Source organism: Filicampus tigris, chromosome 14 (assembly GCF_054856515.1).
Source record: "Filicampus tigris isolate MCC_2025a chromosome 14, RoL_Ftig_1.0, whole genome shotgun sequence".
NCBI lineage: Eukaryota > Metazoa > Chordata > Actinopteri > Syngnathiformes > Syngnathidae > Filicampus > Filicampus tigris.
This window is the reverse complement of record NC_141230.1, coordinates 5558220-5583323: the sequence shown is the minus strand read 5'-3', so window position 1 is coordinate 5583323 and position 25104 is coordinate 5558220. Positions and strand designations below refer to the sequence as shown.

Genomic DNA, 25104 nt, shown 5'->3' with positions numbered 1-25104 from the left:
TTGTAAACATTGCACTCATACTTGTACGCTCATATCAGCATATTTTTTTTATTATTAGGGTTAGGGTTTTTGTTAACTTAACCGCGTTTCTACCACTAAAGCCGGGAACGCTGTTCGTGTTTCTCCCTTTAAAGCCGAAGAGCGTATACGTAATTTTCTTTTTTCAAATCCAATTATCGGTCTCTTAGCCAATGAAATGCATCAGAATATACATGTGACAGTGTCGTGTGTTGTCGGAGCATATCCAGAATTGTTTCGAGGAGTAATGGCGGACACCGTCGATCGCGCGAGCTCTGCTATACGTCACGGCTGTGATATAGACGACATGCTTTGGGACTTTAAAGCCGTGAAACCACCCAAACGTGATGATGTATGGTTAAGATATATGTTTCTAGACAATGACGATTTCAACGTATTTGTAAGAGAATACAGCATGGTAATTTCCACTCGATTTTTTACATGTACAAATAGTGCTTCACTTGCATCTTTGATTGAAACAGTAACGATTAATAAACTTGTGCATGTGTGAAAGCCACATCTAAGCTATCAAAATTCTTTTGGAATTATGTTTCTACCTGCTACAGGGGCTGAGATATTATTTTGTAGGGGGCGAAAATGTCAGGTTTTAAAGAGTGACTCCAAAGACAACCGTAGGTTTTAGAGAGATGTCTCACATGGGGCTTCAGGTTTTAATGGATTAACTCAATTGACAGGAATTGGTGGACTTTAAGGGTAAGTGCTGCATATCACTAGCGTCGGGCCACAACCTTGTAAGTCACAATTTGGTGAATTTCATATCTTTTCAAAAACTACTGTATACTATTGGATAGTCCCCACGTGTTGGTGTTATTTTTACACATTATTGACCAATCTAAAGTGTTGAAAATGGCTTGCTCTTTCACAAATCAACGCTAATGGTTGAACAAACGATTATCCTTACAATAACAAAACAACACACACACTAAAGCACCAACACCCTGGAGCTTTCAAATAAAAAACCTCCTTGCTTTGGTCGCTGTAACACAAATAACAGCGTCATGTTAGCTGGAAACCCCTCTCAGGCAGCTCACACACACACACACGCACACACACACACTTTGAACTCATTGCTCCCATTCCCTCCACCTCCTCTTCAGTGACCCCTCCCACTCCTCCATCGCTATGCTCTGCTATCGCCCTCTCCTCCCACGCTGGCAGAGCCCGAAGAGAATGCTGGGAAAGCTCAGTGGTGTCACCAAGTGTGAGGCAAGACTGCAGCTAAAAGAGGAATGACGGTTATGGTCACATTGCAAGAGTCAGCTTCAGCTTTTTGAGATTGGTCAGTCATTGTATGGCATGAATTTCACAATTACAAAATGTGACAGCTTATCTCTGAAACTGTGATATTCAACACTGACATTCACACAAACCAAATAGGCAAATAGCAACGTTGTCGCCATTGCTGCTATTACCTTCCTAGTACTTATTGCGATATCATGCCGTTGACTCAACTCTGTCTTTACAGAACAGTGAAATGCAACAACAGCCCCTTTTACATGGCCTATTCAATGACACAATGGTGCAGTGGGTGGAGGCGGCAAGCATTCCACCAATATTCCACCATCAGATGAAGTATCAAAGCTGTAAGAGAGCTGGAATGGCACCCGTGTAAATGGTCAATTCAATTATTTTTACACATGAGCCTTAGTCCAAGTCTATTTGGTTTTGCTGATACAGAGTCCCGATCCGATACCAAGGCAATGCATTAAATTATCCTACCTTATATTTTCATTGTATACTGTTAGCTCCAACATCAACATAACACCATCCCGAAATCATGTTCAATCACTAACTTAACTCACCCCCAAAAATATTGGTAATAATTAATAATAACACAGTGCACGCTCGCCTGCGTTCATGGCTAGTGGATAGCAACTAAAGGCTCGTGACAGTTGGTATACTACTTTTCAAAGGTGGTTTAATAAGCGAAAATGTGCATACTTACCATTGATGGTGACGGCCAGACATAGTCGTAGTGCCTACCGAAGCGATACAGCACAAACTAGGTTCAACCTACTCAAATAAGTCGCAGCAGCAGGTAACCCTCTACTGGTGCTTCGTCGTCACAACAGGTCTGCGGCTTATTTTGTTTTTGTTACTAAACTGGCCCCAGGGCTGAAGTATTAAAAACGGCTCGATAAGCTCCATCCTTCTCTGTTCTGTTAACGGTCTTGGAGAAATTACTCAAATTTATACGTTATTTTACACCCTATCGTCTCTGATCTCATTTCTAACTAACAGTAAAATTAACATGTTCACCTAACATGCATGTTCACAATCGGAGGAGAGCCATCTCTCTCCACTGCAGTGCTGTACAGGATGTGTGATACGACATGATACGTAGTATTATACAAAAACGTCAATCGTTCCGTATAACTATATATACAGTATAACGTTTTTATTATGTTATTTTGATGTGTGGGATCGGTATTTGTGTAACGGTGGTTTCGCCGGTCCGGGCCCTACCTGCTTGGGGCTTTGAAATCGCGCCGTCGGCTTGGGAGCACGGGCTGCGAAGTCAGCAGCTTTCAAGGCACAAAGGAATGACGTTTTACTCTCGTGCACTTATTAACCCATAGCATCCAAGCGTTCCACTCTTTGGGCATAACTAACCGATTTCCACCTAATGAGACCATTACACTTATGTATAAGTTTGGTTAGCCTTGGTTTGAGTGATTATGCCTGAAGACTGGTGAGGGACGGAGGGATGACGTCGCAATGTCAGTGTTCAAAGCACCTTGTCACAAGTGCGATCAATCATAAAATCAGAGTTGGGCATTTTAATCAAATTTGCCGGTCCGGCATTCGTCAATCCGTCATTTTTTCAAGCCGAACCAAACTGTAATCGTCTGTCTGTCGGTCCTTCATGTTAACCGTGCTTCCGTCAGTAAATGTCAAAGATCCGCCAAACCTTTAGACAGGTGTGTGCCTTTCCAAATCATGTCCAATCAACTGAATTTACCACAGGTGGACTCCAATTAAGCTGGAGAAACCTATCAAGGTGAAAACATGATGTACCTAGGCATGGGCCAATTTCTGATTTACCTCAATTTCAAAAAGTCATGGTTTCAATAATATTGTCTCTTTATGGTAATGAGCTCAGTTTGTTTTTGAGGGGATGTCTAAGCAAGGCCCAATATGACTGACTCATTCATACTTCGATACTTTTGCTCACTTGAAAACAAAAAGGTGCGCTGTCCTGAGTTGAACCTTTGTCTCATATTCATCTTGTGATTGATCTAAAACCAACATGTCTGCAGTACACAACACAACACATACAAAATGAATGAACCTTGCCATTCCAGTACTTGTGGAGGGTACTGTGGGTACCTTGGCTCAAAAAAGGTTGTTTTTCCAAATGATCTAATCAATACCCTCCTGAATAAAATACCAAGTTATTAAATAAGTCTTGCATAGACTAACGTGTTTATATAAACGTATAACAATTTCAAGCGAGCTGTGATCTTTCATCTTGGGATTGCAGAGATATAGCTTTGTTACGCTGGTCTCAGTGTCAAATCTGACACTGGAAACGGGTATCTGGTGCCAATCTCTAAGTTCCTGGCGGGTATAGCGAATGTTCGCATAACCAACGGTGCATAAACAAGCAATGGAATAGTACAATAAGAGCATTGTTGTGCTGTTAGCTGAACTCATGGTTGTGCCAGCTTGCATTCGCGCCACTTGGCTATTATTAACACTACTATGCACTGCTCTGCTTCATTAATAAACTAAAAAAAGACTTCCACGTTCCTATGAATCGACAGGATACATGCAAACCGAATTGAAACAGTCGAACTAAACGCTAAAAAGCTGTTCCATCCCTAGTGTGTATGCAAGCGTGAGTGTTCACATTGCATAGTAGCGAGCAAGATGATTGACAGGAAAGGGAACGAAACAATGCGATTGAATGTTGTTGTGAATGAACATTTATCAAGGCCCCAAACAAATCGAGTTCATTTTTGCTCATGGATCAATGATCATGACAGGCCTAATAACAGTATTTTTTTCTTTTTTCATATAAAAAACAAAATGCACTGTTCCAAAATATTACGCACAAATTATTTTTCTGCCCTTGTTCCTCGCTGTAGTGCCATGGTCCCAATGCTGCCTTTATAAATATTTTGAGGCTAGCAGCAATTGTGCTAGCCTGACGCTAGCAATGTGAGGCAAACCAAGATGTCATCACAACAAGCTTTTTTCCCCCCCATATACAGTATGAGAGGCGGGCACACGCGAGTTACAGTGGAAGGCCCTCCGGGAGGCACAGAATTTCTCAACATCCACACCGCAGATATGTTCGCCTTTGTCCAGACAAGAGAGTGCTGGCCATGGTTTTTGCTTGAATCACCACAACATCCTTTTTCAGGTGGTTTCTATAAGTCTTTTGGCCCGAAACCAAAAATGCACATTTGGGTCATTTTTGGCCCAAGATTTTAAGGGCCATCTGATCTGGCCACCATTAATGCTGGACCCGGAATACATTACTTTACATTACTTTGACACTGCTATGATAGCATACATGATAATTTCTTTGTGTCGAGCGGTTTACCTCGTCATATTGAAACTAGCTAATGTGTCACTTCAAAAGACACTGACTGGCCCGACAAGACACTTTCATATGGCAAGATAAATTTGCAGTATTATACTGCCGCTTGTTCCCAAGATTAGTCAACAGGTTCATAGACAAAAAGAAAAAAAGTAGTTAGCACTTACCACTGAAATGCATTGTAATGGAAGTAGACCAAGCCGAGCCCGTATAAAAAGGCAGCATTCTGGGGGAAATGCAAACAAAATATTTTAATCTAATTACGTTTAATTTGGTCCCACTTGAAACAAAAAAAACATAATGTGAACATTTGTGGTGATAGTAATAATTCAGCCACACCAGAGTCCTTAAGTCTTTTTTGGGTGGTGGCCCTGTTGTGCCACCTTGAGCCATGTTGTGTTGGCCCTGACAGAACTGACAGTGACCCCATGTATTCATGAAAACCTTGAAATGATTATTTCATACTTTGCATCTTTATACTGTATTATTTAAACCTTTGAAGGAAGGCTTCATTCATTTTGAATGTGTGGCTTGATTGCTAGTAATTGATTAGTTTAGCTTGGAAAAATGCATCTATTGATATATTTCACCTTTATGGCAACATTTTCAACACATGGGTTCGTCTATGTTGGGTCCAATGAGACGTAACGTGAAGGGGTGTAACGATTCATCGAAATCTATTTCAACTGCTTAAAATGTGTATCGATGGAAAAAATTAAAGGATCGATTCGCAACGCAATGTTAACCATAACCGCTCTCTCATGTCTCTGCTGTAAACAAACTCATACGCACAGGGCTGCCAAGATTAGTCGAATACTCACAACGTTGACGATCAAAATGTTCATATTCGATGCGTTGTTTATTTATATATTTAATTATTTAGTGCTGTGTATTTCTCTCGAAAATGACTCGTCTCCCACTGGCTGCATGCCTGTCTGCAACGCAATGCGCAGTAGTGGTAATCCGGGTCTTCCGTGATGTAAAACAGAAGCATTGTGGGAAATTGAGTTTCGTGGCTAACCCGTGTTTGCGAATGTCAGTCACAAAATTACTTAATACGATGTAAACCTCCCTTTCATATCTGCTCGCCGGTGATAAACGAGCGGTGGTTGTCGTAAAGTGCGTTATAAATACAGTTGAGTACTATCATCTTAATTGTCTTTATTATTCATTTGTACATACCTTAAAGAAGATGTATCATGCAGAACCAACTTTTTTTTTAACATTTAGCTGTGTTAAAATTTCCTCACCAAAAACAACCCTAAAGTGGTGTTTCCCTCCATTCATTATCTTCGAGCAATTCTGCTCCTTCCTCCTCTCCTCTCTAAAGCACCATCCCCGCCTGACCGACGAAAACGACCGGGCATGACATTGTTATGTAACAATGCCCCGTACGGCCCCTGCCGAGTAAAACCACGCCCACTTTCTCCAGAAGCCAGCAGCACTCGGCCAAACGCATATATTTTTGCTACCTTTGAAATTTCCCAACAGTAAATGTTGTCTTCTTTTGTGGGCATTGTTTGGCAATTTCCACATGCACACCTACAAATTGCAGCGGCTCCATGACTACCAAATTATAATGAAAATTAAACACCAAATGACATTAATTTAATCTTAATATTTACCAGTCAGAAATCTCCCGCAAACGTCTTCAGGGTTTCTGTGGTGCTTCGTGCACTTCAAATTCATGGTCGGACTGTGGATCGAGAACGCAAAGCTCCACAATACGTTCTTCCATCATCTCTTTATTATTTACCTATTGGTGGGTGTTGTGCGCGCTGTCTGCTTTGGAACGACATCATGAGAGGCATGGCACCCACACGGGGAGAGGTGGGCTTCTAGTGAACCGGGCGTCTTACTTGCAGGTTAAAAAAAAAGAGCCGCCAAAATAACTCATCTTTCATCAGAAATTTGATCGCCATTGTGCTAAAGTTAATATATCATCATGGACAGTGGTACCTCTACTAACAAACGTCTCTTCATACGAAATGTTCAAGTTACGAAACGCCTCAACAGGATAATATTGCCTCTTGTTACGAAACAAATTTCAGGATACGAAAGGTAAAAATACAGTAAGGGCTGCTACTCGCAGCTCCAGAGTTTCCTGAATGCAACATACTCATAGCTGCTCTGCCATTGGCTATTACCTAGCATCTTCCTGGCATCCCATTGACTAAGAGGGACCTGTACTGTATGTGTCTATGTGTATAGATAGACAGGTAGATAGATATACAGTATATGTGATAAATATGTCTATGCAGGGTCCTCGTCATTCGCCCGTCGGATAGTTTTACGTGAATTAGAAACGAGGAAAAGAAAAAAAAGGAGAAAATCGTTTTTTTGTCCATACAAACAAAGCAAGAGATAATAGAAAAGTATGAAAAGGGATGCGTTTGGTTGATCTCACCAAATAATATGACCGTAATGTATCGACAGTCGCCACGTTATTAAACCAGTTCTTTACAAAACGCCAGGCAAATACCACTTCTGAGCGAGAACATGAACCAAAGAGGGCAAAAAGCGATGACGACAGCAATTAAAAGGTAAACGACCATCATTTTTATTCTTTGTTTTCTACATTATGCACAACTTTCATTTATTGTGCAATCTAATTGTAACATGTATTTGTTACATGTTTTGGTGCATTTTTATGCTTTATAAAACATTTATGTCTGAATATTGGGGGTCTTGGAACGGATAAGGGCATCTACATGGAAAACACGTCTCTACTTACAACATTTTCTGCTTAAGAAATTTCTTCCAGAACCAATTAATTTTGTAAGTAGAGGTACCACTGTATATGCCTATAGTTAACTGTAGAAAGCTTAAAATAGCATGATACATCTCCTTTAAAGAATTTAAGCTGAAAGCTACCGATGGTCATGTAAAAGCAGCTGCTTGCTGGTACGATTATGCCGCGATTTACATATGATCCGATTAGTCGACTAATCGCGACTACTGCTGGTGATTAGTCAACTAGCAAAATAATCAGTTGTGACAGCCCTACTTGACACGCTTGCACCAATACCATTGCGTCTTGCGTTTGTGGATAGTTGCGGCACCACACTAGCGCACAAAGATAAGCATGGCAGCGATTTAAAAAAAATCGAATCAAAATTGGGAACTGAAAATTGAAAATCGAATCCATTTGACGCTTCAGTGAATTGTCACATCCTAGTAACATGTGTAAACTTACTACCAGACAGTAGACACACATTTGGCGAGGAGGAAAAAGAAAACCAATGCCATAACGAGGGGTCGCCAGAACAGCAAACAAGGTGCACATTGGGATATGGGTTATGATACACTTTTTACAAAAAGTGTACTGAAAGACGAAGTCAACCCAAACATATTTTTCAAGAATATGTTCGATGCAGTCCCACCAGTTGAAACAAGGCATTCTGATGAATATTGCGTTTGTGGAATAAGAGTTAATCCATCCGTTTTTAGCCATGTTTGGGGGCGGCCATTTTGTCACTTCTCTCGACTGAAAATGACATCACAGTTAGTCAGGGCTCAGATAACGACCAACCAGCCGTGATTGATCGTCACCTGGGCCCTGAGCATTTGTGATGTCATTTTCAGTCGACAGAAGTGACAAACTGGCCGCCTCTCAGATGGCTAAAAAGGGGTTGATTTTGTTGCTTAACTCATATTCCACAAAAGCAATGTTAATCAGAATGCCGTGTTTCAACTAGTGGGCCTGCATAGAACATATTTTTGAAATATTTGTCAGCTGCAACTCCGGATCCACTCGTTCTCCAAAGTGTATTGTGCCATTGAAAGACTTTCACATTAAAAGTGGAATTTCACTCTGTAGACTCATTTCAGCGCATTGGCTGGAAACAATATGGCTTCATTCGTTTAGGATCAACGCGAGATGGATTCCATTTAGCATAGTTGTGTTGTGTTTATTATTGTGCAGTCTTGTCCAACGTTTACACAGTTATCTAGTGACATGTTCAATGAACATGGTGGCCAGCTATGTTACTTTTAAAATGAAAAATAGTACATCAAAAAGATGAAGTTATCAAATAATTATCTACAAAATATTGACTTTTTAGTGCAGCAAATAGCATACTTACTGTATGTGAAGTATCCCTTAAAAGTAAATATGTCTGTGTGAATTACTTTTTTTTTTTTTTTTTTGCATGTCATGTTTTGTTTTTCAGGCTCTTTATAGCTTGTTCAAGCCCCTCCCTCCACTCAGAAGGGTTGGTCGCAATGTGCAACACCCCTTTTTAATTTTTTTTTTTTTAAAGTTGCTCTGTACAGGAATTAGCGCGCATGTGCAAACAAATTGGTCATACTCTAGAACCCAGTGATACCACATTAGCCATAAAGGGAAGCTTTCTCACCTTGGTAGAATCTTAACAGTATTTAGACACAGCTCTGTAGTTGGAACTAAAATGACCTTCAGGGAAATAAACTCACACATTGCCTTAAGATATTCAGTAGTTCTGTAAACTCACCTTCCAGTAGTCCGGCTGTAAACTGAAGTAACGCTGGTATGCAGATAATGCTGAGAATAAGGAGATGGAGGTGAATACACAACAATCAATGGAAATAAAAGCAGAAAATATTACACAAAAAACAAACCTTTTGGATAGTCCTCCAACAGGAGGTGGAAATGGCCAAGTTGACAGAAAATGTCAGGATCTACTTTCCCTTCTGCCTTCAGGATGAGATTGCTATAGCAGCTAACAGCCTGGATAGGAGAAAAAGCAGTAATCTTGTTAGCGGACCTAACTATGAGATTGGCAGTCATAAACACAAAAATGGGATTGGCAGTCATACTCATGACTCAATGGCAATTTCAACTGTATATGTCAGAAAATGACGCAATAGATATAAATGAATATCTAAAAATGAAAACCAGTTAGTTGTTCATTGTTAAGTGGAAACATGAGGGTTGTCTGTACTTATAACCAATATATATATTTTTTTCTTTTTAAATCCTAATATCTGATTATTAGATAGAATTTTCAGTAGGATATCCGAATACCAAAATATTGGATAGCTGCAGCCCTAGAGACTACTGATCACACTACTGGTGTCACAATTTCGTTTTTTTTTTTTTTTCAAACAAACCGATATCGATCGAAATTATGTCACAGTCTAGATTACTGAAATCAACGGGAGGATCGACAAGCCTCCCCCTCACTTCCCCACAGGTTTGTATACATCAGGGAAGTGTACAAAGGCATGATAATGCAGCACATTCCACACACATACAACCACCCAAAGTCTCCAAGACTCTAAAAAACATCTATCCATCCATCCATTATCTAAACCGCTTATCCTCACGAGGGTCACTGGAGTGCTGGAGACTATCAGCGGCCTTCAAGAAGTAGACGAAGTACACCCTGAATTGGTTGCAAGCCAATCGCAGGGCACATATTGACAAACAAACATTCACACTCACAATCATACCTAATATATACCATACCGTAATAAGAGTTAAAGAGGCACTTGGATGAGCGTAACATTGGCACTTATATAATAGGTTTGCATGTAGAAATGACATCAGTACCAAAATGCCGCCCCACCAAAAAAGACTGTAGTGATTTAAGAGCTTTTTTGTGATTAGATTTACGACAAATTGACCCAACCCCTTTTGAAACTCGACATGTTATTTTTTCGGTCTCAACGGTCTACGTCACAAAAGGGAGACAAGTGTGGTAATATTGCTCGCTTTATCAGTTCTGTTGTCTAAAACGGCAACCGATCGACGCCAAAAGGCAAATGCACATTACTACTCTTGTCCACTTCAACCTGCGAAATTATAAAAGTGTTCTGAACAATAGTTTGGATGTATTGACATAAAACGTGAGCTCATCATGATCACCTCCACAAAATCAAAAATACCGTGGCGATCGCTTCTCCACTTACACAGGCTGAAGCGGACAAGAGCATGAATGCGCACACGAACCCCGACTGGCTATATTTCGGACATTTAGCTACGCTAAACTTGTGTCAACTCTCAGGAGGTAGACTGCGACTGGCAGCGGGCAAGCAATCAGGCAAGCATGGATCTTTATCCGCCCCACCTTGCCTCCCCGGCTAACAGTAGGATAACGGCAAGGCTAATAGCTTCAGGCCGTTAAAACAAAAGGCGTTAGCACAAGAACATTAGCTCCTTACTGTCCGGCCAGCCTGCCTATTTATGTCGCGGAGTGCCTCCCAAGCAGTCGCATGCGTTGTCCGACACCGCCTGCAGCCGCCAGCTTCGGCGTGAGTGAAGCGGTGTGAGAGTGAGGTAAGACCTCATCGAACAAGCGTCAATGTTAAGTGAACATAAAGTTTACCATTTCGGCTGTTACGTTCCAAACTGGACGGCGTGTTGTAGGTCGAAAAACTGTGGCCATTCCTCATCCAAATAAATGTGCACATCCACTCATTCCCACTTCAGTCTCTGTAAATATCCCAACTGGTGTTAAATGCCTCGCCCGTACTAACTGTGATCAGCAAAGAAGCAGTGTTTTTTTTTTGTTTTTTTAGCAAGGAAGCAGTGTGCACTCGTCCCAGCCTAAATCTATGTAGCTCTGCTCACTTCCAAATTTCCTCATTCTCATATAAACCAGCCACGCAGAAGTTAATCCTTTTGATATGTTGAAGTTGTCATTAGTAGGGATGTCCACATACATTTTCGTGCCAATTCATCGCCGTTTTTGGACGTTATAAGCAATGAGAGTACAATGATTTCCAAAGGAGTTTGGAATTGGTCCCTTCAGTGACTCTGACCGAACATGGAGAGAGCGGTAGGGGGCGCAGCCATTTTTCTCATTAAAAGTAAGCGGTTTTCAAGTTGTCACTTATTTCCTAATTTCTCCAAAATGAATGGAGAAAATACAAAATGACAACTCTTTTCATTTTCCTGATCAAAAAATATATAAAATTAACTTGTTAGTGAAAACATGGCCATCCCGAGTCCCGATCCAACCATCCCTTTAATCCACCCGTTTTTAGCCATTGTATCTCTGGGGGCAGCCATTTTGTCACTTCAGTCAACTGGAGTGACAACACAGTGTCTCAGGGCTCAGGTAATGACCAATCACAGCTCACCTGTTTTCGGAAGCTGGGCCGTGAATGGTCCTTATCTGAACCCTGAACATATGTGATGTCATTTTTAGTCGACAGAAGTGACAAAATGGCCACCCCCTGATATGGCTAGAAGTGGGTGTTTTTTGCTGCTAAACTCTTTGCTGGAAAAAAAAAATTCTTGAAAACTCCTCATTGTCCGACACCGCCTGCAGCCGCCAGCTTCGGCGTGAGTGAAGCAGCGTGAGAGTGAGGTAAGACCTCATCGAACAAGCGTCAATGTTAAGTGAACATAAAGTTCACCATTTCGGCTGTTACGTTCCAAACTGGACGGCGTGTTGTAGGTCGAAAAACTGTGGCCATTCCTTGAAAACATTTTTTTTCAAGAATATGTTCTATGCAAGCCCACTAGTTGAAGCAGGGTATTCTGATAAATATTGCGTTTGTGGAATAAGTGTTAATCCACTCGTTTTTAGCCATCTCTGGGGGCGCCCATTTTGTCTTCTGTCGACTGAAAATGACATCACAACTGCTCACAATGACCAATAACGGCTCAGATTCAGAAAATAGGTCAGCCGCGATAGGTCGTTGTGAGCAGTGGTGATGTCATTTTCAGTCGACAGAAGACAAAATGGTCGCCCCCAGAGATGGCTAAAAACGAGTGCATTTTGCTGCTTAACTTATATTCCACAAACACAAAATTAATCACAATGCCGTGTTTCAAGTGGGCCTGCTGGGAACATGTTCTTGTAAAAAATGTTTGGGTTGACTTCCGTTTTTTTATTTTAATGACACACACCACGTTCGCTAATCAGCGACTGGCTTTGCAGATAGCAAACGTAGCATGAGTTGAAATGCTACATATACATTCCAATACTTCCCTACTACTGTCCATTCCTTTTTTCGCCATTTTGATTGTATGTGCGCAGTCCCTCGCCATAAGTAAGAAGGAGGGCACTGTCTTCTTATTGGTTAATGCTGAAAAACAATTGAAGGACGACGTAGGACATGTCACACTATGCGGCAAGTTGAACAAAAATTCTGACATGCCAGACTTTCGTGGTGGTGGTCATGAAGCGTCTCAGATGCCAAACGACCAATCGTTAAGAAGGTCACACGACACTGGCTGCGATGCGTAAAGACGACTCAAAATCGGCTTCGAGACACTACGTTTTATCTGTGACATGTCTGTCGGCCCAGATTCGGACTACATTAATGTAGCCTGACATCTGCATTAGAGTGGCCTCCATAATTATTGACAGACAGTGCCCTTCTACTTATGACAAAAGACTGGACGTGGCACGCAGAAGGACACACACAAAACTGCGAAAAAAAAAGCAACGGACAGTACTTTAGCTGCTCTCCAGTGGAGCTATGATATGGAGGAAACATTTGTGTCCAGTGGTTGTATCTTTTATTTCATTGATATAATAATTTAATACTTGACTTACTTTATGAATTTCTTTGTATAAATAAAGAATAAAGTTATTGGAAATAAAAAGGTACAAAGTTAAAAAGAGTGTGCGCATTCAGTCATACATTTGTGTTGAGTTCATTTTTATGCCACTCAGTGGCATTAGGGAATCTATGGAACCTTGTAAATATACACTTGAATTCATCTAGTTCTGTATTGATGGTGGGAGTTTCTTTGTTCAGCTAAAATTTAAATATGCACAATTCATTTTGAAGGCAGCATTATTTCTAAGGACCTGCTTTGTGAGTCGTGTTATTTATTTAATTATTTTTAATTGAAATAGAATGTGGTGTTATTAAACAAATTTGTGAGATACTGCCCTCTCCCCACCATCCAGAAACGGGCCAAAAGTCTTTTTTTTCTTCCCCTTTTCTGTTTTTTGTTTTTTTTTAACCTTTTCTGAGCAGACAATAAACGCACATGCACATAAACATAATGCCTCCATCGACATGACTTTGACAGGTGCTTGTCCCGCCTCCCCTGCGCCGATGGAGTGAAACTTGATGGAAAAATGCGACGATTGGGTGGGGTCTGGTTAGTGACTGACTTGCAGTGTGACATCTCACCTGGGCCAAGACACAGAACGATATTTATCTGGTAGTCTGACAGTGCGACCATCGTGAACGATTAAAAAAATCATGTGGTCTGAGAAGGCCAATATAATTTGTGTTGCGAGCCAACATTTGAGTTACGAGCAAGCTTCAGATATGCTACCAGTCAAGGTGAAGTGAGAAAAAAATAGCGTAATTAAGGTACTGTAATGCCCCATGTGGATAAGTGGAGCCACAGTCGCCAATGCACTTTGATGCACTTTCAGCCATTTACTGTATGGCACAAACTGTCAAACACAATGAGAACACCCACAAGAAGAGACTCAGACTCCACCTCTTGACAGCCATCAGTAGGCCATGCCCCTTACGGCACACATTCATCACAGGAATACCAACAGTAACTGGACTTTATAAATTATAAACAGTTTATGTCTTTACATTAGCTTTAACTATGTCTTTAAACAAAACATACCCTTTTTATTAACTCATTCACTGCCAGACATTTTCAGACGCTCTTTTACCATAACGTTTGAAAAAAAAAATATTGTAAAAAATATAAATAAGGTCCTGGGATTGAATGGCTGGACTGTGAAAAGACAAGTACATAAGTCAATGGAAGTGAATGAATTAAACACAGACTAATTTAAAAAAAAAAAAAGATGGGGGGTGCAAAAGATTAATTGCATTTCAATTAATTTCAATGGTAAAAATAATTCAACCAAAAATGAGAATCGTTAATTGAGTATGGTATCAACACACTATCATAGTTCACCATCCAACGAGAAGCCCACAAACCACATGTTGAAACCGAACATCAAGCAGACACCCAGCCTGCATGCACATTATGGTTTAGAGTACACATAACAGCACTACGCTATTCTGGCTGGATGCCAATGATTCGTGCACCAATCAAGATTTTATGTTATAATATCATGATCTCATTTTCTTAATTAGCTAACGTTATTAGAACCAGCTAGCGAGGCTGCCGGTAGTTAGCTTGGAGGGTTCGTTACTAAGTACTATCAACCCGTCACCACCATCTTGCTTCCCATCATATGACCGTTATTTTTGGCAAGAAGTTCAAAATTGCGTTGGCTTTATGTTTCTGTTCATAATGTCGGCTAAGCGTGTGTGTTGAGGAGGCAGAAATGCGCTACACACCGGTAGCGGCTACACGCTAGCATTAGTTAGCTCACGCACGAACATATATGAGCTGAGAACTGTCAACTTTCCGCGTAGCTATTATTTTATTTTGTAATTTCCACGAACATTTACATTTAGATGCTTTTCATCACACTCGGTCTGTGATTTACAGCCAAGTAGCGACCGTTGGTTGACTTCTAATCTAACAACACGCGAAGTGCTGGCTGTGGATTTTACATTTGCTTAACATGTGTTTGTCCCTCCATTACAATATATCTTGCGAAAGAAACATTATCGCTTTGGATGCTATGTTGAATGAAACTTAAATGTGGAGATCCATATTGCGTATCGTTTGCTACCCTGTGATTGTCACACTATTAAACGTGGCGTCTATTTAAAAAACATGCGGCCTTTAATAGTAATTGCATTGAGTTAGCGTTGTGGAGAGCTGTAAACAATCAAGAAAACGTGCTTAGGGTGATCTAAATCGTCATTTAATAGTCAAAGTTGGGCATATTCACGTCTGTGCACGTCGCTGCTAACAACATTAGCCGCATTAGCAACGAGTGGCGTTGAGAGGTCGCTGCCACTTTATCTCGGGAAGGGATGTGCACTACTAACGAGAGGAAATAATAGAAAAGAGGCGACTGTGATGTTGCACTGTGGTGGCATACCTTTAACAGTAAGGCCTTCGTTCTGGCGCCATCTTCTTGAAGCCTATGAAATCCAAACAGTGAACTGCAAGTAGAGGACACAACACAGGCGGTTCCGTATATTACTTGAGGGGGGCATTCGTGTTGTGTTGTTACAAACTGCGTAAAGCTCACGCACAAGGAACGAAGCGGATATTTTCCCCAACAACAACAATAAAAAATAACACCACACTAGTTCCAACCTGTCAATTCCGAGCAGGCTCTCCTTCTCTTGCGTCGTAAGCGTCGGAAAGTCCTCCTCGGTTTCACTCGCTTTTGCCGACGCCATTTTCTCCTCGTCATTAGCGGCGGCGCTCAGACTCCGCGCAGCAGCCGAAGAGGAGGCGGCAGCGACGAGCGACACTTCGCACGATTTCATGGTGGACAAGTTGAAACAGCAACGGGGACCGAGCCCGGCTGGCGAGACGACACGAGCAACGGAAGAGTTGCACACCTTGTTCGCAGCAACTCGCGCGGGGCGTAGCGTGTTTTTCTTTCCAAATCCTCAAGGAAACGAGCCCTTCAAGTTAGCTTCCACCCGCTTCATTTTAACAGGGTGATTCCCAGCGCCGATGTGTGCATAGTGTGGATGCAACGTTGGCTTTTTTTACGATTGGGTTTAATTTGATAATATCGTAAACTTCCCCAACCATCGGCTCAAAGTTGTTGTAATTGTGTCACACTGGCAAACGCACGCCGCCGCTGTCGGCACGCCCTCCGCGCACCTCGTCCAATCAGCAGCGGGGATGTGCCGTCATGTGACTGTCCCCGCTTGACGTTTGGCGAGCACGCGGACGAACACGCGCGTGTTGGCAAAAAAAAAAAGGTGTCCGGCCCTCGGCCCCCAAAATCCCACGATTGGCTCCAGCCTTTGTATTGTGATTACGTAATCCTATATTCGGGTGTCTAATTGGTCAGAATAGCTGTCATTCAATGGGGGCGAGAAAAGGGGAAGTTGCGTTCCGACCTAGCAACCACTGTAGTTTTTATGATTGGCGGACAGATAAGCGGTGACGTAATTAACAACGCAATCAGAATGATCCGAAATGCCAAGCTGCATTTTATCTGAACGTTTTACTTGTCTTTATTCTTAAAATAAATGGTCCATTTCAATTACAATAGTTGTTGCATGGAGTGAATCAAACAAACGTGTCACAAAATAACCGAAAGCCTACATTAACCACAATTCATCTGGTTGTAATGTGACGTCAGATGTGACCGCTTCCATTTAATTGGGGCTTGTGTTTGTGAATTTTTGAAAACTTTAAGCTCTTCTCTTTTGTAACATGGCAGTTGTAACTAAGTAATAGTTATATACGAACAACACAAATTCACTGGACTGTCAAGTTATATTGATATTATTGAAAGCTTAATGACTCTGTGTTCAAAGTTAATATATTTTCTAAATAACGAGCCCCACTTCCCCCTAGTTTGAATGTCAAAAGTAGTCCAAGTGACAACGGACGTGAATGCACCTAAGAATCCAAAATGGCGAAGCACAACAAGGGTAAGCAAGCCGTTAAGCTAATTTCCAGTCTTTTAGCACATACACATGAAAATATAACGCTTTTGGGTGAAAAGTTTATAACTGTATGATTGGCATGGTCATCTGATCATCTTACATAATGTAAAAATCCTATTTTTGGAGTACGATTATGCCCTGTTGGCTAACTTTTTAGCCGTACTAAGGATGCTAAGCAATTGTATTGACACCAGAACTCATAATTTCAAGTTCAGAATGTTGTGAAATACACACGATATTATACTCATTTGAATCGTGGTAATATTCTCTTTGAAAAGGGAACGTCACCGTGTGTTGTCAAGTCACGCCATAAAGATTCAAGCTTAAAACAACCTTTGGGGCTGTTGCGTCGTGCGAGCGTTGATCTTAACTGGTTATACCACGAAAGCCAGTCATTGCCGTGCTGACTCATGTTTTGTACACGTAATTCATATTTGCAGATCTGGAAGAGGAGCTCTACGACAAGGTCGTCGATCTGACCGAGTACGCCAAACGGCAGCGATGGTGGAACCGCCTGTTTGGCAAGACGTCTGGACCGTTGGCAGAGAAATACTCCGTGGCTACACAGATAGCTATAGGAGGAGTCAGCGGATGGTAATCACGTTTATTTAATTCTTTTTCCATCTTTCTTTCTTTCTTTCTATGTCATGTCATTGAATGCCATATGTGGCTTTGTCGATCAGACCACATATTTAAAAAATGTAATAGCGGTACATATACAAATAAAAGGGACTTTATCCAGCCAACCATTTTCTATTCCGCTTCTCCTAATTCGGGTGACTGTTTTGGATGAGAGGCAGACCCGCCGGGACTGATTGCCAGCCAATAGCAGGGCACATAGACACAAAACCATTTCCACTCACATTCACACCTATGGACAAATTAGACTCTTAAGTTTACCTAACATGCATGTTTTTGATGTGAATCAAGAGTACCTGGACAAATAAACTAAGCAAGCACATGAAAAACGTGTAAACTCCACACGGACGGCTAGAGCCAAGATTCGAATCCCTGAACCTCAGAACTGTGAGGCAGATGAGCTAACACCTAGTCAACATTGATGTATACTTCGACTCTGTTTATGTGACAATTGTTGTTATTATAGATTAATAAGAGCCAATGCAATATGTGTACAACATTTTGCCTTGTGAGATAATAATCAGTTTTGGATTACACGATCAGAGAAATTATGAAACAATATGTTCTGCATTGCTTTAGTAGTTTAGTGTTTACTGTATGTGCATCAAATGCTGTTTTGAATGTTTTGGTAATAGTGAGCAACAGGATCAAAATATTAGAAACCGCTATCTGTTTGCTGTCCTTGTTAATGTACCACACTGACACGGAACGAGGTGAACAAGTAATTGCGGCCATACTCTTGTCTTACTGTCTTACTTTCTGATTACTTCTGTGAAAGCGCACACACATTAGATTCTGTGTAAAAAGCAAAGCCACACCAATGCATACAGTAATAAGTGGTGATGCTGAAAATTTGTTGGATCCCTCTGTAAAACAAGAATGACAATTAATAGAGTGCATTGGAAAAAAAATAAATACAAATCTGGAAAATTTCCACTCCTGCCCCATCCCTTGAGTTATATAAATCTTAATGGAATCTCAGGCAGTGCTGGGCGATATGACTGAAAAGTATATTAGAGACCGATATACTTTTTTCAGGGCCGATACCGATTATTAGTAGTCAAGGAGGCCGATCACCGATATTTGGAGCCGATATTCATTTTCAGTAAAAAGGAAAATATTGGCTTCAAAATCGTAAGAAAAAATTCTCTTAACTTTTTTGTAACATCTTTAAGCATGTTTATTGAACAATGTTTGCATGTTGATTTTTTTTTTTTTTTTTTCGTATAATCATTACAAGAAATTTTTGACAGTATACATCTGTTATAAAATTCGAACAAAAAGTTCAGGGAGTCTTAAAAAGGATAAAGGAAAACTTAAACAATAGCTCCATTTAGTTTTCTACAGTAAATGAAAATTTCAAAATTACAGAAATGTTAAATGTTCACGTATCTTTGTTTTGATTTCCACAGTTTAAATTGATTTATTATCGCCCAGCAGAGTTTAAAAAAAAGGCCGATGTCGGTATTCGTCAGAAAGCCAAATATCGGTGCCGATAATCGGCCGGCCGATAATCGGCCAATGATAACGATATATATTGATTTGTTTTCTCTCTTTATTTTTACTATTGAAAATAAGGACCCAGATAAAAAAGGCTGAATTTAGGTTCTTTTATTTTAAAACCATACTTGACTAAGAGGTCAACGCAACTATGAAAGAGTGAAATAAACTGGTCAATATAAAGATTAAATAAATGTCTTTTCAAACATAATGCACTTAGTATGGCTGGGCGATATGGATGAAAAACTGTCACAATCTTTTTATTTCATCTCAGTTAATAATGGTAATTATTGCTTTTGTTTTACAAAAAAAACAATATTTAACTGTTTTTGTATACATCGTTATGTAGCGTAATGTGCAGTTTGTCCTCCACCTGTGCATTGTAAATGCTTATTTGCATTAGGTGCTACCCCAAAGCAGTATTGTTGACACACATACATTAGCCTTCATTCAGTGTTCACATAATGTAAGTGAACTAATACTCTCCTGCAGTGTACGGATTAGCGGTAACCAACCGTTTTAGGACTACTTTATCTTTTTAGCTGACTCATTATTGCCATAATCCATTCATATTTTACTAGCCTGATTTTAACTTGATTGTGATGCCAAATGTCGGACGTGGCTAACTAGCGTTACCACGTCAAAGACAGGAAACTCCTTTACTTGTATGCCACGTCTCCATCCGGAGGAGTTTAATCAGTCTTGGATGCTTATTAATATCATTTTATTGAAAGAGTTGTACTGGGGGCGGCTGGTTGGTCGACTGGTTAGCACGTCCGCCTCACAGTGCAGAGGCCGTGGGTTCAAATCCGGCCCCGGCCTTCCTGTGTGGAGTTTGCATGTACTCCCGAGTCCCTGTGCCTGTGTGGGTTTTCTCCAAGTACTCCGGTTTCCTCCCACATTCCAAAAACATGCATGGTAGGTTGATTGAACACTCTGAATTGCCTCTAGGTGTGATTGCGAGTGCGGATGTTTGTTTGTCTGTGTGTGTCCTGCGATTCGCTGGCAACCAATTTGGGTGTCCCCTGCCTACTGCCCTAAGACAGATGGGATAGGCTCCAGCACTCCCCGCGAACCTTGTGAAGATAAGCGGTGTAGATAATGCATGGACGGAGTAGTACTGAGTCGACTGGTCATTTATTTGAACAAACATACTCCACTTGCTCACTCCACACAAGTATGCACGCATGCGTCATTGTGTTCCGATGAAGATTTTATTCTGAACGAGAGAGGTGGTTTATGTCGATTGTTCATCCGATGGGCGGGCATGAAAACAATTATTCCGACATTTCGGAACAAACCGTCTTTAACAAACCGCGTATACCTGTGACGTCAATATATGTGTTTCGGTTATTTCCAGAAGCTAGTAGAAGCAGAGCGAGTGAAAGACTGAACTGGTACATTTGCAGCTCCGTTAGAAAGTGTTAACTCGATGTAACAGCGCAAACGGGATGAATACACAAAATAATGCTAATGCTTAAAGTGGAAATGGACGGAGCTATGTTTTGTTGACACGGAAGTAGCTAAAGGCTCCTACTACTACTACTTACCAGTATATTTGGTCAATCTGCGCATGTCAAAATAATTTGTTCCGCTCAAAAGTGTGATGCATGAACACGCAAGCCCTAATCGGATCAATATTTTTAGTCAGTGAAAACAGTGCATCCGATCATAATTTTAGTCCGAACTCAGATTGGATAAAAGAAATTGTGTCCATGTAAACGTAACCAGCGATAGCTCCAATGACAGCCGCATGTCCGCCAAACTAGAAGTCTGTCGTTGTACCAGAACTGACCACTGACAGGCAGTATGGTGCCACAAGGGTTGCAGAGTGATGGAAAACAAAGCAGTAGAATAAGCTAGGCTGACTTTGATTATCTTGCAAACACTTATTATTTTTATTGTGAATTGTTTGGGATATATGTTTTCCACTCAGCACAACCGGCTGCTCCTTAATTTCTGTCCAGGTCACTTCTTAATTGGCTAATTGGCTTAGTCACAAAGTGCTTGGGTTGACCACATATATAAGTAGTCATGATCTTTTTTATTTGAATAAGTTTTCATTCATGATTGTCATCCCGCCCATTTTACAAGCAAATTGGTGATTAAAAATCACTATTAGCTCCACACCAAAGGATAATTGTTCAGGATAATCTTTTAACTATCCAATAATCTGGTCTTCGCTGGTTTTGATCGGAAGGGGATAATCAGGCTCGAATTAAACTTGATTCATCAATGTACTCCGCTTAAACTTAACAAATATCCTGTGCTTCATGTCAGGTGTGCAGGCTATCTCTTCCAGAAAGTTGGCAAAGTTGCTGCCACTGCGGTGGGTGGAGGACTTCTGTTGTTACAGGTAGGAATTCATTCACTGTTCAGAAATCGAGTTTTTCATGGGAATTATATGGAAGATGGATCGTTCTCAGAAAACATGGTCTGCCGATGGCTGAAAATGTTGTCCTATTTTGAGAGTCGGTATTTTTTTTCCCTTTTAAAAATCACCAGATTTGACTCAATACAATATTGCATATCGTCGCTGTCATGTGAAAAACACTTATCTCCATTTTTTTTTTCATTTTCTTATTTTTACATGAATGGTGTTTTCACAGACATCGCATTAATGTGAAAATTAAAAACGTTTCCAAAATTTGAGAAGGGTTTTAAACAGGACAGCGACGATATATAATGCAGAGATGAAATAAACAACCTTACTACAATTTGGGCTGTCATTTGTGTGTGAATGTATTTTGAGCAGTGAAAAATAACCGTCCCGACTACTTCCTGTTGACACTCCTATGTAAATAACAGCCCTTTACAAAAATGCATAACTTTCAAAAACAGTTGTGACCAATAAATTGGCAGAATTTAAATACAACACATTACTGTTTAATTGAGTTCTACGCCACTCATAATGTGTCGCCAGAAAAAATGCAGTCACGGTTGGTAAATGTTGAGTCCACTAAGTACCTCATAACTGTACTAACTGTACTTGCTCTGGAACTACTTTGGAAAGTAGAACCAGAAGTTCAACAGTTTAACTTTAAACACTGTTAACATGTTTAAAAAAAATAAATAAATCTTTGTTTATTCAGCGACAACTGAATAGTTCATGCGTCGAGCCTGGTGTCCAGTTTAACTGGTAACAAGTGGACAATAAAATAGATGTATACATTTTTTCCCACACTAGTTGCACTGATTCGGTGGATTGGCCCATATAATAGACCATGTAAATATATATAACAACTAAGGATGTAACGATTCACTTAAGCCCCAATTTGATTATCAGTTCCCGATTTTCAATTCGATTCGATTTTTTTTTTTTAATCGCTACCATGCTTGTCTCTGTGCGCTAGTGTGGTGCTGTAGCCATCCATAAGCGCAAATGCGAGTGGTGCCCAATACTTCTATTTGTTTTCCTCATTTGCTAGCTCTTGGTGTTGTATTTTATCAAATAAATTTCCCCCCAAAATATGACTTATACTCCAGTGCGACTTATGTTTTTTCCCCTCTTTATTATGTATTTTATGGCTGGTGCAAACTTGTGATCTGGAGCGACTTATAGTCCGGAAAATACGGTACATCATAACAGGTTTTGCACAAGTTCAGTTTTTGGCTTTAACAGTCACACTCCTGCACTGTTTAAATTATTTAATAATTTTTTTGCTGAGATCCACCCACATGCATTTTCTGACTTGTCTGCCCTCTAGATAGCAAACAATAGTGGCTACATCCAGGTGGATTGGAAGAGAGTGGAAAAGGATGTGAATAAAGCAAAGAAGCAGATCAAGAAGAACACCGATAAAGCAGGCCCAGAGCTGAACACGTTAGTTGAAAGGGTGAGTTCTGAACAAATACGCACGCGGAAAAACATCCGTTTTTTAACGTGTCTCACTCATTAAGGTGGTTCACTTGCTAAATTGGATGTGGAGCAAGCTTCCACACAATCATACTCATGCTCAGCTTGCGGTTTGTCTTATGCAACAGCGTTACAACAGGATACAGTGACAGCACTTTTTTCAACACACCTCCAATGGATGTCTACTTTTCCTATTTTGAAAAAAAAATGGTTGTCACGGTTAGGATCTCATTACTTAAGAGGGAAGTCAACCAAAACATTTTTTTTTCAAGAATATGTTCTATGCAGGCCCACTAGTTGAATATGTTCTATGCAGGCCCACTAGTTGAGGCATTCTGATAAATATTGCATTTGTGGAATAAGAGTTAATCCACCCGTTTTTCGCCATCAGCTCAGCTTCAGAAAACAGGTGAGCTGTGATTGGTCGTTACCTGAGCCCTGAGCAATTGTGATGTCATTTTCAGTCGACAGAAGTAACAAAATGGTCGCCCCCACAGAGGGATAAAATATTGGATTCACTATTATTCCACATACGCAATATTAGTCAGAATGCCGTGTCTCAACTAGTGGGCCTGCATAGAACATATTCTTGAAAAAAATATATGTTTGGGTTGATTTCCTCTTTAAGGGGGGGTTTGCAGTTTTGAAACTGCTATTAAGATTTGAATGAATCCTCACTTCACACTGATCCCTACCCTCCTTGAGTCTTTGACCAAAACCACACCCCTCACTGTCGTGCCCAAGCACTATTCTCAACACGCACCATTCTTAACATGGCCTTTCATAAAGGTTAGGAAGGCATGCGATTATGAAAGTGCATAATTGTAATAAATAGTCACAGACAATGCAGTCCAGCTTCAACAAAATAGCAGCGCTAGCATTATTATGCTAGCATTTGTACAGTGAACAACCCAGCGTTAGCCACGGCTGATATGTTGGTAGCATGATCTGTCGTAATATTGTTACTATGACACAAAATGTTTAAAGGTTTAATTTGGGGAATGTGAAATGAGAAAGGATTGATAAACGTACGTGTCGAGTCAACTGTGTGTATATGTCTCACGAAGAGGAAACAGTGACTTCAGTTATTTGGTTCACATAAATGATGGTTAAGCTTAAGAAACAAGCTTGAGCATCTATAGTCGATTATGATTCCTTAGTGTGGTGTTTTGGGTTTTACAAAAAATTCTGATACCTGTCACTCTCAGTCCACAGAGTTTGTGAAGAAAAACATTGTGGTCACGGGCGGCTTCGTCGGAGGTTTCCTACTCGGCCTGGCATCCTAGGCTCGGACGGATGACTGAACACTGCAAAATGTTTTGACGCGTTGGGAAAAGGGATAAGCTGTTGCTCGGTTGATGATCAATGCTCTGACGACATGTTTCCAGTAATCTCATAGCTGTCTTTTCTGTATAGGCTGAACCCATTTTCCTCTCTATGTAAAGATACTGTACCTCCACTTGAAGAAGCGCTATCATTATGGGTCAATACACTCAGTTCTTGTACCAGGCCAAACGATTGCACAGCAGGGGTGTCCAAACTTAATCATCATGTGAGCCAATATTAAAAAAATAATAATGTGTGGGTCCTCTCTTTGGACACTCCTGTAATACAGATATTAAAGAGGAATACCATGATAATGTTTCAAGTTTTTATTTATTGTTACCACCAGCGAAAGGTTTTCATTGTGGCAGTGCATTGTGTCGATCAAAAGTCAGAATCATTTGAAGTGAATTTTCATGCTGATTGGTGTGGAATCATTTTGCCCCGCATTTTCTTTTTTTATGCTTTTTAAATGAGCAATAAGTGAATGCGAAATGTATCTCAGACTGCTCATTAGAATGTATGTTTGAACAAATAAAAGTACATTTGAACATTAGTTGAATTAATGTTTTTTCTGTTGGTGTGGAGTTTATTGTAGTTTAGACAAAACTTTTGCTACAACCGTAATTACAGTTGAACATGAGTTGAGTTATTGTCATTGTTGTGTTGATGCTGTGTGGGTTATTGTAGTTCAGAGGAAACTGGATACAAACGTAGACAAGTTTTGTTTATAGGTGCCTGCTAATGGAAACCTATTCAGGTAACCATGGATACT

At 40.5% G+C, this 25104-nt stretch overlaps 2 protein-coding genes across 3 annotated transcripts in view; one reads left to right on the top strand and one right to left on the bottom strand.

Moving 5' to 3' along the window:
• The window catches only part of kdm6a (lysine (K)-specific demethylase 6A), a 75105-nt gene extending 58890 nt beyond the window's left edge, over positions 1–16215 (bottom strand). For both annotated transcript variants that reach the window (XM_086050862.1, XM_086050863.1), the window contains exons 1-5: positions 15693–16215; positions 15472–15535; positions 9188–9296; positions 9061–9110; positions 4756–4814 (exon numbers count right to left, since the gene is read on the bottom strand). In XM_086050862.1, the coding sequence (XP_085906988.1) occupies positions 4756–4814; positions 9061–9110; positions 9188–9296; positions 15472–15535; positions 15693–15868 (458 nt within the window). In that variant the 5' untranslated portion in view covers positions 15869–16215. The remainder of the gene's footprint in view (positions 1–4755; positions 4815–9060; positions 9111–9187; positions 9297–15471; positions 15536–15692) is intronic.
• Positions 16216–16699: 484 nt separating this feature from the next.
• On the top strand, positions 16700–24885 carry fundc1 (FUN14 domain containing 1). The gene is made up of 5 exons (XM_086050865.1): positions 16700–16996; positions 17452–17605; positions 21431–21506; positions 22858–22986; positions 24215–24885. The coding sequence occupies exons 1-5, from the start codon at positions 16978–16980 to the stop codon at positions 24290–24292; spliced, it is 456 nt and encodes a 151-aa protein (XP_085906991.1). The 5' UTR covers positions 16700–16977; the 3' UTR covers positions 24293–24885.
• Positions 24886–25104: the final 219 nt, after the last annotated feature.

What these genes read in the sequence shown, in the direction of transcription:
- fundc1 (XM_086050865.1), top strand. An exon ending in ATAGGAGGAGTCAGCGGATG is followed by an intron (nt 17,606 to 21,430) that starts GTAATCACGTTT and finishes GCTTCATGTCAG; the next exon opens with GTGTGCAGGCTATCTCTTCC. An exon ending in GAGGACTTCTGTTGTTACAG is followed by an intron (nt 21,507 to 22,857) that starts GTAGGAATTCAT and finishes TCTGCCCTCTAG; the next exon opens with ATAGCAAACAATAGTGGCTA.